This window comes from Microplitis mediator, chromosome 2 (assembly GCF_029852145.1).
Source record: "Microplitis mediator isolate UGA2020A chromosome 2, iyMicMedi2.1, whole genome shotgun sequence".
In the NCBI taxonomy this organism is placed as follows: Eukaryota; Metazoa; Arthropoda; class Insecta; order Hymenoptera; family Braconidae; genus Microplitis; species Microplitis mediator.
The window spans coordinates 2,424,150-2,439,085 of NC_079970.1; the positions used below are offsets into that span (position 1 = coordinate 2,424,150).

At 28.7% G+C, this 14,936-nt stretch overlaps 1 protein-coding gene across 4 annotated transcripts in view; it reads right to left on the minus strand.

Annotated features, from left to right (window-relative positions):
• LOC130664075 (growth factor receptor-bound protein 14-like) overlaps positions 1–14,936 on the minus strand; it is a 242,030-nt gene that overhangs the window by 8,776 nt on the left and 218,318 nt on the right. For all 4 annotated transcript variants that reach the window (XM_057463782.1, XM_057463784.1, XM_057463783.1 and 1 more), the window contains 2 exons: positions 3,013–3,266; positions 586–676 (listed from right to left, as the gene is read on the minus strand). In XM_057463782.1, the coding sequence (XP_057319765.1) occupies positions 586–676; positions 3,013–3,266 (345 nt within the window). The remainder of the gene's footprint in view (positions 1–585; positions 677–3,012; positions 3,267–14,936) is intronic.

Here is a 14,936-nt window from a genome sequence, read left to right on the forward strand (position 1 = left end):
CCAAGTTTTGGGTTAAGTATTTAATTAAGTTGCTTAATTATTGTTTCAGAACAATCCGGACTTAACCTCAGAAATTTATAATTTTAAATTTTTAAATTATTTATAAATCTTAAGTTAACTGTCATAATATATACGTCATAATTTAATTAACAATTTAAAGCCGTAGTTGTTCCGTAACTTAAATTGTATAAATTCAAAAGTTTTTGTATACAAACAAAGCGATGGTTCGTTAATAATTAAGCGCATAAAATATTCGATACCTGAGTTATTAAATAGATAAACTTTACACAGACAATTTATACAACAGCGCAAGTTTAATTATTCATATTTATTTTTATATTATGTACAAAATCGTGGGATTGTTTCAGAGGTTAAATTTCGATTGTTCTGAAGATTAATCTATCGCCCTCGTTCTGATGATTAAAAGCTCTGATTGAAAAGTAAAATTTCCGATTTTAATTTGAATCGGAAATTTTCTTGTCAACAGAACCCAATCGTGCTTTTTAATCAAACCGATTAATTGATAATTAAATGCTTGAATTGCGAATATTAATTAAATAATTAATAATAAAAAAAAATACTTACGATTGGAGTATGTACGGGTTTATCCTCGTGTATGTAAGTTAAAACAAACTGGTACCCATTATTACTTGTACTTTCTCTCACGAGGAATGTACTGTAAAATAAATAAATAAATATATAAATATATAAATAAATAAATAAATAGATAGATATTTATTTAAAAATACAATTGTTTTATTGCAGTAATAATAGTACAGAGATTGAAGGTATCAAAAAAAAAAAGTAATGATTTTACAATTCTTTTATTGATGGAAAAGTATAATAAGACATGGTCCACTAGAAATTACTATCATCATAAATGGGTCGAATATAAAAGTTGGCGAAAGTAATAAGATGACTATAAAAAATAAAAATAAAAAAAAAAGCGCGAGGCCGCGTTTGCTCGTAAAATTGATTGCTTCACAGCTGTACGAACGTTAAATCTCCAAGACTTTACTCAGTTATTTGTTATTTTTATTTTATTTTGTTTTTTGCTGCTTTTATTTTTTATTCCTTCTATATACTTTCATTCTGTCGTTTAGATTCTTTAATTAGTTAAGCGAATTCTACGAGTTAAATAAGCGTTAGTATTAACATCAGATAGAGCCATTTTTATTATGAGATATCATATTTATAAATTACTGAGTGATGAGTTTGAATATTAACTTTTAATAAGTTCTGATAATAATTGTAATTTAAAATGGAAAGTTTTAAATTATAATTAGACGGTAATTAATAATAAATAATTATAATCTGCTGGCAAGTGTTTGATTTATTAAATTTAAGATATGTATGTATATATATATATATATTTTTTTTTTCTTATAATAATTTATTGGGGTAATATATATATGTATATAAATATAGATGGATGTAAGAAATAAAAAAGAAATAAATAATGAGAAATGAAAGAAAGGATTTGTATTGAGATTTAAAGAAAATAAATATAAAAAAGAAATTGGATTCATTCCAGATAAACAGAGTATGAGAAAAAAGATTTATGGCTTACAGAAATCATGGCAAGATAAAAAAACTATATAAAATAGTACTTGGTTAGATCGATCGGGTTTTTTTAAAAATGTATGGGTGTATAGAGAAGATAATAAAACAAGAGAGTCATCATCGTCATCATCATCATCATTATGATGATCGTTTGGGCCAACTATAATTTAGCAACGGCAATAATTTGTCCAATGTACTATTACTATTAGTTAAATATAGTAATTTCTTGGGATCTATGGGAAATAACCGTAGAATAAGAGACACAGACGGTACTTGGAAACGCATAAAATAAACTGAAATACTTAGATACTTAAATTATTGCCGTTATAATTCATATTTTTTCCCATCGTATATTTTTAATGAGTGGTTATTTAGCAATAAATTTTATTTAATTACAGTTACAATAAATATTTTTCATGATTGAAATCGGCAAGTGGTTTTAAAAAAAATCAATTTCCTTTTCAATAAAAATTGTTTTTTATATCTGAGTAAATAACGGATTTTAATAGCGATCGTCAATTAAATCCTTGCCTACAATAATTGAAATTGTTGTGAAAATAAATGAAAAAGTCAATTGATTGATTATCGAAAATAATTACAAGCAAGAAGTCGCTCGTACGTAATTAGATTTTTTTAAATACATAAGTAATTAAAATAAATTTTTAGCCGTAAGATGGACGAGAGGTTCGGCTGAATTATCTATTATTCGATATGGGAAAATCGCCTTTTCCAGTTAGCGATTCAATTCGTTCTTTCATGAGAATCATTTTTGAAAACAATTGGGTGTAAAGAATCAATTATGCGTCATTAGGTTTATAAAATTAATTTATGCATCTAAACATTGTTACGATTTAATTACAGTTACAATTAATATTTTCTATGATTGAAATCGGCAAGTGGTTTTAAAAAAAATCAATTTCTTGTTCAATAAAAAATTTTTTTTACATCCGAGTAAATTACGGACTTCAATGGCGATCGGCAATTAAATCCTTGCCTACAATAATTGAAATTATTGTGAAAATAAATGAAAAAGTCAATTGATTGATTATCGAAAATAATTACAGGCAAGAAGTCGCTCGTACGTAATTAGATTTTTTTAAATACATAAGTAATTAAAATAAATTTTTAGCCGTAAGATGGACGGGAGGTTCGGCTGAATTACCCATCATCCGATATGGGAAAATCGCCTTTTCTGGTTAGCTATTCAATTCGTTCGTTCATGAGAATTATTTTTGAAAACAATTGGGTGTAAAGAATGAATTATGCGTAATTAGGTTTATAAAATTAATTTACGCATCTAAACATTGTTACGATTTCATTGTTTTCGCACACAAGTGAACCGAAAAGGAAATAAAATATGAAGGACCCAAACCCTCGAGTGGTTTCACTTATAAGTAAGTAGTTAAAATTTGTTTCAAGTATGAAAAGTAAATAAAATGAATAACTTACCCATTTTTACGAGCTAACTTAACAAGACGAGCAGCACTTTCCCTTCCTATAGTCATATGATACCAATCTTCATTAAAATACCTAGAAGGATCAACTCTCGGATAATTGTGAACTTGTAACCTGGAGGCAGGTGGACGTAACTGTGGTTGTGGTAACATTCCTTTGCCCTCAGTGATTGCTTTAGCTTCCTTAGGGTCTTCAACTATTTTACCATATTTTCCCGAAAAGTCCATGGCGACGAGAATCGGGGGCTCCTGAAATGATAAAAAAACAACAAAACATAATATAAGATAAGCTGTTTAAAGTTTTCCAAGGGATTTACATCCTTCGGCATACGGCGTACGGCATAAGGAAAAAGAATATAAGATATATAGATAAAAAAAAATAAAAAAGTTGAATAAAATAAAAGGACAAGAAAAAGAAATAAAGGAATGGAAATAGATGAGAGAAAGAGCTTTCATTTCCAACTGGATCCCAACGGTTTTCACGTAATCCCTAAAGTTCCAACTTCCGTACGGACTGGGATCACCCTTTTTGCTTGAGTAGTCTTATATTGGTGCTCTAAATGTCTATATACCTTCAACACTAAGGCACATTTATATTCTATCTATACACACATACATATATATCTGTACACGTGCAATCTCTAAATTTATATAAAGCAATACATTGAAAACTGCAAACTGGGCAAAACCAAAGGCTTTACCTTACTCACGTACTATTTATCCTAGTTTCACTGCTAAAGCTCTCTCTTTACGTGTTACGTTGCATTATGCTTGTCACCCATGACATTACCAGTAATTGTAATAACTTTTACGAGATTAATGTCAGTTTAAAGTCTTTGGTTAAATTTCAATTAATTAACAACATCACGGCTGCCTAATTTCAAAACACAGTAAGGGACAAATTTTTAAAAATCGATTTTTAAGCATTTTTAGTCCCAGTGGACGGCTGCCCAATTTAAAAACACAGTAAGGGACAAATTTTTAAAAATCGATTTTTTAGCATTTTTAGTTCCAGTGAAGTCTTGTGAAAATGATTCAGTTCATATTTAAAAAATTTTATTTTTGTCAGTTACAGTGTTTTGAAATTGGGCAGCCGTAAAGTTTTATGAACATAATTCAATTCATACTCAAAAAATTTATGTACTTGAAAATCGGAACGTTTCACGCAACGAAAATGAAAAAATTTCTGTCATTTGACTGCTGAAAGGTGACTTAAGGGGTAATTGGGTCGGCTGCAATTTTCGGCTCACACACTAGCACTTATGTGAAAGATTTTCGAAATTTAGATCCAGTAGATTTTTTACTTTTCATTTTCGTTCCACGAAAAACGTTCCGATTTTCAGGTACATAAAAATTTTATTTTTATGTGTTTTTAAATTGAGCAGCTGATCAAGATTAATAATTATGTCAATAATGGACCTATAAATAGAATTGCTACATGGAAACTGTTTTAAAACTGGGCCTAGATGAATAATTACTCTTTCATTTCTAGATATTGTTCAATTATGGGGTAGAAAAACAAAATTTCGAGTAACTTTTAAACAGAAAAGAGTAAAAAATAAAACAAAAGAATCAGTTTTTATTATTCTTACATAAATTATCTGCCGTAATTATAAATATATTAATACACGTGTTTTCAAAAAGAATGACTGCAATAAAAATCCCTTTTTTTCTTTTGTTAATAGTAATTTATTATCTATTTTAAATTAAATAATTAATTTTTTCCTTTTTCATATGAATAAATTTAAATAGCTTTATTTATATATCTATTAACGTGTGTAGTATCTTTTATGCTAAATAAATTATTTCCTAACTGAAACCTCGCCTCTCTACTTAAAGATTTCTCAATAATTTTCTCTGTTCACCCACTTGAATTTACAAGTGACTCCTTACATTCAATTGAAAAATAATAATTTATGTCCTCGTGAAATATCTCGAGGGACTCTTGTATTTTTTTTTTAATCGTTTATTTATATTTTTTTTATTTTAAACTATTATTATTATCGTTATTACAGATGTCACTGCCCACGCGTATTGTGGAATAAGGCGCCGGCGATTTGTGATGTTAAGTAACGAGAATAAACCTCTCTCAAGACTATGGATCATATTGAAGTGGAATCAATTTAAGTATAGTGATGATCAAGTGATGACCTCGTTTTGTATATTTATTTTTATTCTAGTCTCTCTTTCTACTTCTCATTCACATTCTATATTCGTTTCTATCTATTGTATATAATAAAGAAGATAAATAGTATTAATAAATAATAATAATAATAATGATAATGACAAATATAAATAACAGCGATAAAAAAAACTTGTATGCAAATCAAAAGTATTACAAGAGTGTTTAAGGCTTTCTTTATTGAGTATCTTTAGTTTTTTTTTGTTTGATTTTTTTTTTAATGCAATGGGATAGTTGTGATCTTTTATAATTTATGGAATAAGCGAACTGTAAATAATGCGTAGGTAAATTGAAGGCTGGCTTACACATTTACACATATGACCTATGGATGTTTACTGTTTACTGTAGTGTACTCTTTTATTTACGGTGGCACGTGGTTATCTTTGAATAGAGAATGGAGTAATGGAGATTAAAAATTATCTGGTATGGGTTATTAAATGAAACTCGTTAATATTCCTGTTCTCGTTGCGCGTTTTATTATGGTGTAATATTTAACAGTTTCGCGATTCCCAAGAGTGCATTCGACAACCCAGTAGTGAGCATACTGCTTTTACTGTAGAGACCTGTATATAATATCGTTATATACGAGGTGCACTAACTTATTGCGTTATGTTTCATATAAATGTTGGCATAAATTTAATACATTCAAGTGAGGACTAGGGAATAGAGACATATATTTTAACAATTATATGCTAAGATTTTTATTTCCTACAGAGAAAAAAAGAATTTCTTGGCGCAATAAATAATTTGCATTTTGAATTAATGATAAAAATTTTTCTAGAACTAAAGATTTTCTTGCTTAAGAAAATTTTTTCTCGCGCGAAGAAAATTATTATTTTAAATTAATGCGTAAAAAATTATTGGGGTGAGTTACTTAATTTTCCAACGTAATGAGCAACGAAATTTTTTAGAAATTTGAATTAACTTTCGGGAAAACAAATATGCTATTGACTAATATTTATAAATAGGGACAAGAATTTTACCTTATTTTTGAAATGAATAGTTCAAATTTTTGATATTACGGGAAAATATCGGTCTTAGTAAAAAAGTTTTAGGACAAAAGTTGTAGGAAATTCAATTTTCTAAAAAAAATGTCTCTTATGATTTTCTTATACGACCAATATATTCACCGAAATTCAAAAATTAAGATTCATAATGAATGATTCAAAATTTTGATAATTACGAAAATCTTAATTTTGAAATTGCGGCTTTCTTAGTAGTCCTAAGAAAAAATTATAAGAAACATTTTTTTTCGAAAATTAAATTTACTACAACTTTTGTTTGAAAAATTTTTTAATAGGACCAATATTTTCCCCGTAATATAAAAAATTTCACACCACTAATTATTAATTATTTTTAAATTAACGCAAAAATCCTGGCCCTATTAATTAATAATGAATTTGAAAAAAATTTGAATAAAAAAACAATTTGATTGATAAAAAAAAAAAAAATGAAATAATTCGTCAAGGACTCGTTAAGTGTAACCTATTACTGGTTCAACTGTTACGAAATAATAATTCACCCCAACGACCTTGACATTGCGTGCTTACCCTTAAAATGCTAATTATTAATCATTAGATTCTCCGAATCTGTTTGGTTGATTCATCAACAAAAAGGTCAAAGAAATAAATGAAATCAGTGTGTCAGTTCGGTCTATTGTAACCTTGATAGTTTGGCATGCTTCCCAAATACCTAATACCCGCCTCCTTTTATTTCTCACTTACATATAGACGTATGTCATTCATTTTCTTTCCCCTGGAATTCCCTCTGATTCCTTGAACCCCAACCCCAAGCCCAGCGAATTCCCTGCCGAGTAATCCACGCGATCGACCGAGACTTGTCTACTCTCTGGATAAGACGGGGTTTGTCCCTCGGAGAATACATTTATTTATATATATACATCTATATATCTATATCTATATATATTTACTGTGACATATAATACAAGATACGCAGACTTGACGGACACTGACCTATGCTCTATCGACCGAGGTTATCGTCATGTAAAACCGTTTAATTTAAAACACCTCCATTTGTACACATATATCACATATTTTCATATATATTATTCAAATATAAATATCAATATTTTAATATTCTGATCATTTTTATTTTATTATTATCAGTTATTAAAAAAAAATTTATCGATTTATAAATAATAAAATTTTTTACTCGCGTGTTACGTTGATTTTTTTATTATTTAATTTATTTGATCAAAGTTTATGGGCGATAACTTGATGACGAATTATTCGTATGATCTTTGACACTGATAAATAGTTATTACGAATTAAACGCAATAAGAAAACCAAGTTATTTTATTACATATATATGTATATGTATACTTTTACAAGATAGATATCGAGATAATTGTAAAGGTCAAGTGTAATAATTGTTCCAAAGAAACGTGAATTTAATTTTTTATTAGACTTTGCTGTATATTTATTTATTACATTATATATAAATATTATTCGAAATTATATAGATACAAAAATATATTTTATTTAAAAAAATATATATAAATTAGATATGAGACGGATTAATAGACGCAGGGTCACAGAACATCTTATAGTTTAATTACTTGAGGAATATAATTGTTATAGTAAACTTTTAGCGACCTGTCGAGTTTAATCACAAAAGAGTACAAAGATAAAAAATAAAATTGTCCGACAATTATACTTAATTACTTCCTGATGAGTAATATATATTTTTGTTAGTGGCGATTAAAAATAAAATTTTATTAATTTAATAATCTACCGCAAACCGTGAAGGGAAGTGACAGAACGAATTGAAGAAAATAAAAAGTCACGTTATTTAAAATATATGCGGCAATAAATTTAAAATATTTTATTAGCTTTGTCTGTATAATACAGAAGGGTATTTATGAGCCGAGTTAAAATTAGCTTGGTCAGCAAAAATAATTTACGCTGATAACTGAGAATTTTTAATTTTACATCCATTTTTACCATTCGTTGCCTTCAATCAACATTTTTTATCAGATTAAAAACAAACACTGTTCTGGATATTTTAAATCGTATTATTTATTTTTTTAAAATTGCGATTGAGAAAATTTGATAATTCGCTTTAATCTAAACTGTAAAAAATTTAGGGAGTGAACGCAGATTAAATCCGGAGAATGCGGAGCCGATGAATGTTTGTTTATTTTATTCCCTCGGAGTAAAATTTACCCCACAATTTATTTTAATGTTAAAACTTTGAATCAGAGTGAATGCGGATTTTAAAAAAATCCAAATCACTCCGATGAAATAACCTCCCTATTTACTACGTATAAGAACCCGTGTAAAAAAATTATTGTTCATAATGAATTTGTATCATCAACTTTAATCACGTCAAAATTATTAGTAAAATTTAAATCCAAGTGATCCGAAGTTCATTCGCTAAATTAATTTTACAATCTAAACTGATTTGCGTAAATTAAGTACTCGATAGAAGAAGTTTATTGGTGATTTCTGAATCGATAAATTTGACAAAAGATTTAATTCAGTAAAAACATCAGTCAATTTTCTATCGAAGTCATCTCAAGTCCAATTTAAAGACGCAATAAATTAATTTTATAATTAGTACTGATTTACTAGACGAAAATTTGGAGTAAATTCATGATGAAAATTATTTTCACACTTAAGGTAGTTCACTCGCGACCTATAGTGTGTGCTAGTGCTTCCTCTTTTACTTGATATCGCTTACTCGTTTTTTCTCATTTAAAATAGTGAGACAGATTTTTTTGAATATTTATAACTTTTTTACTAATCGGTACTATGATAGTTTAAAAATTTTTCTGAATTTGAAAATTTTTTTTCTGTAATTTATTAGTTTTTGGAGAAATTCTTAAGCAGAATAATTTGAAATATACGTGAAAATATGACTTTTTTTTAGGTTAGTCCAAGCTACTACATGTTAATTATGAGCACTTTGATTATCAATATCTCGCTTTACAAACGGTCAAAAATTCTGATTTTTTTAAATTACATGCAGGACATCTACCTTGATATCATATTTCAATTACATGAAATTCTTAGGAAAAGTCGGTTTGCGAGTGAACTACCTTAAGTTATTTTTTGTAACTCCGAATTGAATCCCGATTTTTTTACTGTGTACGAGTTTATTAGCAATTTATTTCTATAATTGTGTTGTCTAATTTGTGAGAGACGTTTGCATCAGTTTTTTTTAGTGAAGAGGGTCATCTTTAATTAATTAAAAGGCACAAAATCATGAAAAGTATTTGGCTAAAGTGGATTTTAAAGAGGCGGTAATTAATAATTATGAAGAAAAAAGTAATCGATGGGGTAATAAATAAAATAGTTAGAGGAATTGAAAGTGGTAATTAAAGTACTAATGGTAAGAAGAAATATTCTTAAAGAAGGTTGGTATAGAGAAAGGCCGCGTAAAATTTAAACCACAAGGGGGCTGGATAAGCCACTCGGAAAAATAAGAGCAGCGAAGGAAGTGGCTTGGACCGGATTTATCGTTTGAAAACCGATGCGAATTATTCTAGAGTACCAAAGAGAGATATATATCTATAGATATACATATATATGTGTATATTAAGAAGAGAAAGAGAGGGTAAAGCAGGAGCTACAGTGCTTTAAAGTCCAAGAGGCGGATCTATTACTTGTCTTTCTCTTTCTCATTTTATTTTTTTCTCTACTTTGCCGGTTCAGTGGGAGATGCAACCCCAGAACTTTGCTCGAGCATTAATTCTAGACGAATTAACGTTGTCCGACGTAGACTTGATAAAATTTATAAGCACTTGGAGAATTTAACATCCACAGAATTATCGTATGGAAGAAAACTTAAAAGTTAACTTTATCTTGGAAAAATTTTTAATACACTTAAAAATAAGAAGAGAGTAGATTATTATTTTTATCGCAGGAATATATATATATATATACATATAAAAATTATACTAATAAATTATTATTGACTTAAAGATAAAACTGGTCGCAGTAAACGCGAACAAATTGTAAATTTAAAACGAATAATAAACAAACCAGAATAGTTTTATGTCTTAAACTATTTTATAAATACGGTTCTGTATATAAAATTTATATATAGTATTCATATATAATGTAGGAATAGGATGAAATTATATAGTAGAGTAAATGAAGAACAAAAATTATTTCTTTTCCTTTCTTTAATTACTTTTTTTTTTTTACTGTGAACGAAAGCTTTGAGAAAGTGGTTGTGAAATAAACTGTTTTTAAAGCTCGAGCTGGATGTCAGGAACAGATGAAATTTAAAATACAATCGAGTTGTGATAATTATTATTTTTTTTATTTTCTTTATTCTGTCAGTTTACGATTACTGTTAATTAGAGAAGTATATTTTTATAGAAAGAACTTGGGGAAAAATTTTGATAAATATTTACAGGAGACGGATCATTAAAAGCAGGATACGGTAAAAATTTTTGGCTAATTGTCATTCACAAATAAATATTTAAAAATTTTTGTATCAGTGGATGCTCACTTACGATATTTCTCTTACGGCTAAAAATACATTTTTATGTGAAATGCCGAAGTAAAATAATAAATAAGCTGTTGTAAGTGTAAAAGAATATTATTGGGCCAACTGGCCGGCAGTTAGTAAATAAAAAATATTTATGGAAGTATAGTTTATAAAACAAGTATTTTACATTATTTATAATAGTTGTAAAAATTTATGTAATTACATATAAATAATATATTTTGAAATTGATTTGATAATAAAATGCAGCTGCGTTCACGACACAATTCACAAGTACTGTACATACACCGGCGTTTATATTGATCCGTTCTCATGTAAAGAGTATTTTGTATATAAAACAAAGAAGTATGAATTTAAATACCGGTATTGAAGTTTAAATATACGTCAGACATTTAATTATTATATTTTTTTTTAATTATTTTTATTTAAATAACAGATGGCCTATAAACAATTAAAATATATAATAATTATTATTATTATTTTATTATTACTCATATACGACTTCAATTATTTATCATATATAGGGGAGGGTGGGGCAAAGTGGGCCCCGTAAGCTAGAAATGGGATTATCTTTACTTTTTTTTACTCGTTACACTACTTTATAGGCCCTTGTTTGTAATTTAACATTGATAAGCTGTGTCCATTAAAATTAAAAAATCGAAAATTAGGGGCAAAGTGGGCCCCCATCTAAAAAAATTGTGAGACAAATTTATTGCTCGTTTTACTTTTTTTAAATTCTTTACTTTGAAAATGTTATGAATAAGCTGTGTTCATAATAAATTACGAATTTTAAAATATGGGGCAAAGTGGGCAAAAATGGGTAAGCCATAAATAAGCTAATAAGTAATAAATGAATAGTCGTAAAAAATTGAAGGTGACTTATTATGAGCCTCGTTCATAAAAAATTTCAGGGTGCTCACTTTGCTCTCAAATTTTAGGGGGGGCCACTTTTCCCAAAAATTTTGGAGGCTTTCCAAATTTTAGGGGGGCCTACTTTGCCCCAAGGGGCCCACTTTGCCCCACCCTCCCCTATGATTATAGACAAAAAAATTTGTCGTTTCATTAAAATTATGGAAATTATTATTGAAAATAATAAAATAATGACTTCTAAGCTAAAAATTTATAACAACAATCTCAAAAATATATCAAAAATAATCTTGTAAAAAAACTTAATATTTTAATTGATGTCATTTTGAAATTTTTAAATAATTCAATTCATATACTTTACTATCTATCAGTCTTAATTCTCATGACTCTGTATTACACAATTGAAAAATTTGTGTTAAATTTAACACAAATCATATTTCCCAAACGGTCCACTCAATTTTTTGTGTTAAGCTAACACATTATTCTTGTGTCAAACAATAATACGGATTTAAAAATTGTTGAGATCAGACAACACATTAAACTTAAGTTAAATTTACACCTGATGGTGTCAAATAATTGACACTAAATATTTAACCATTAAATTTTTATACATAAGAACACAAAATTTTCAACTGTGTACCAATTTGTCGCTTCATATGTCTACTCTCTTAAAATGAACCAGTGAATATTCACTGATTCAGTTTCAAGTATACCACTTATTGAATAAGCTGTATACTTGGGACTGTTTATCCAGTGAATATTCACTGATTTGCAACACTTTTCACTGATTCATTTTAAGAGAGTAAGGTGCCATAATAAAGCCGGACTATGGTGGCCACCTGACGGAAATTGACATAAACACATGCGAAGATTAATATAACCATAGTAATACTGACAATAATTGTAACACAAATTACGGCAACCATTGGAAATTTCACCATGGCCACATTAATTTTTGCCAGCATGGTCCGGCCTTACTATGGCGCCATAGTATTTCAAACGAGAATAATTTTTCCATGTATTCATTTCGAAATTAGGTCTGAAGATGTTAAAAATATTTAACGAAACGTTACCCGCAATGTAATATAGGGTAGAGGTACCATTTGTGGTCACTGCTCCACTTCTGGACATTTAATCCTTTATTTTAATTAATGAAAAAGTGTAAAATAATATTTTCATTTTAACAGTGAGAGAGAAGTATCTTTAAACATATTTAAAAAATTGATTATGTGATTGGGTCTTTTACAAATTATTTTATTTTAATTTTTCAAGTGTCCAAAACTGGCCTTAAAGTGGCCAAAGACGGTACTTCTACCCTAATTAAACAACTGAATTCGATCGAATTAAACAGAATTAAATTTTTAATTCTATTTAATTCAGACAAATTCTGTTAATTCGGTACCTAACTTAAAAATGAATTCTGTCTAATTCGGCAGGAAAACCAGAATTTGTCCAAATTAAAACGAATTTAAATAATTCTCTTCGGTTTAATTCTGATTAATTCGAAAATAATTCTCCAATTTCTGGTTCTGAATCCGAATTGAACTGAATTAAAACGAATTTGAAATTTTTAAATCGGTTTTATTCTGTTTAATTCAAATTCAAATTTTCAATTCAGTTGAATTCTGTTTTACAGAATTCGACAGAATACAAAAGAATTAAAATTTTTAATTCGGTCGAATTTAGTTGTTTAATCAGGGTACCCTATGATGTCAATAAATGAGATTAGTAAAGCCGTAGTTCCTTAATTAAAAATAAAAAAATAATATCAATAATTGTTTTTCGAATTATTATTGTTATTTGATTAAAGACCGGTGGATAATGTACACTAACGATATTAGTGCACTTGTAGGTTATAATAGTTGTATTGTTCGATATACTTGATTACAAGGCGTAAGGAAATTCTAAATGCTTTATAAGTGATGGTAATGTTTGAATACTAATGACTTTGGTAAGACTAAGCAGTTTCCGACTGTAAAGACCCCGAACTATCCAGCCAACGAACCGACTTAGAAACGCCAACGACGAACGAGTATTTAGTTAATGTTACTGTACTGCTCTACTCTGTCGAATAAGTTTATACCCGCTTCACTTTAGACAAGTTTCATGTATTACAGTGTCTATACATACATACATATAAGTAAAGACGACGTGCATGCAATTGTATGAAACTGCCTGCCAAGTATTTCACAGAAACTAATTTGTCTTTGTCGTTATAATGTTGCGTGTACATTCATTCACAATCGGTAATTTATTGAACTAAATACATATCGCATTGTAACTAAATTCCTCCACATCGACTTATATTTCTTAGCTCCTTTGCATCCCAGTCTTCCACAACAAACTTTGATAATTAATTTAACTAGCAATTAGTTTATTATAGTTACGTTATACATAAAAATTATCACATAAATGACTAAAGTGTTGGAAAGATCTACAATTGCTATTTTATTATTATCATTATTATTTAACATTTATTTTCCTTCGTCATTTTATCATCACGATTTTCAACTCGGCGAGATGCCAACTTTGTACAGATATCTATCCACGTATACATATATATCAGGATCTCTATTTCCCAGCAGGTTTGCAGCACGCATCGTGAATTACGTAATTGCCTCAAAGAAAACGAATGGAAAAAATAAAAAAAAAATAAAAAATACGGCAATTCTCGAGCGCGAATGTCGTCAAGCCAACTTAAACTCAAGCTCGAATACCACGAAATAAAATACGAGAAATAAAGTTTTTTAAAAGCGTATAATAAAACAAAAAAGATTAAGTATGAGCGAGTGAGAGAGAGAGGGAAAGAGAGTGAGGGTTGACAACCCCTACCGCCTGTTGCTAGGCGCTCGTCAGCTGTCTGTGTAAGTTAGAGACTTGCATATATATGATGCACACTGTTATATATATATAAAGTCTCCACAATTCCAAACTAATCGACGCGGTTGCGCAGGCGTGTTCATTTACGACCTCCTCATTCTCTTACTCCCCTTTTCTGGTCATTACATCACGACCTGTCTCTCTTCTATGTACCTTCGAAACTTCTAGTACATAAACCATCTATATAAAATTCATATACATATATATGCATATATATATAACAATAAATCGTGAGACTAATCGTGGTATTACATATTCTAATAATGGTATGCATGCAAGCAGATCTCGACGTCTAATGCGCATCGATAATTGAGACTCGGTACGTAATGTGAATAAGCTTCAGCTTATGTGATATGTATGTATGGATATTCATATATGTGTACCTCATTTATGTATTCTAGTCGCTGACGTTATGCGTGACTATACGTCTTTGTATTATTGCTTGTATATGTGTTATAAATATTTAAATATCATACGTATATATATATACATATATTTTAGACGGCACATGT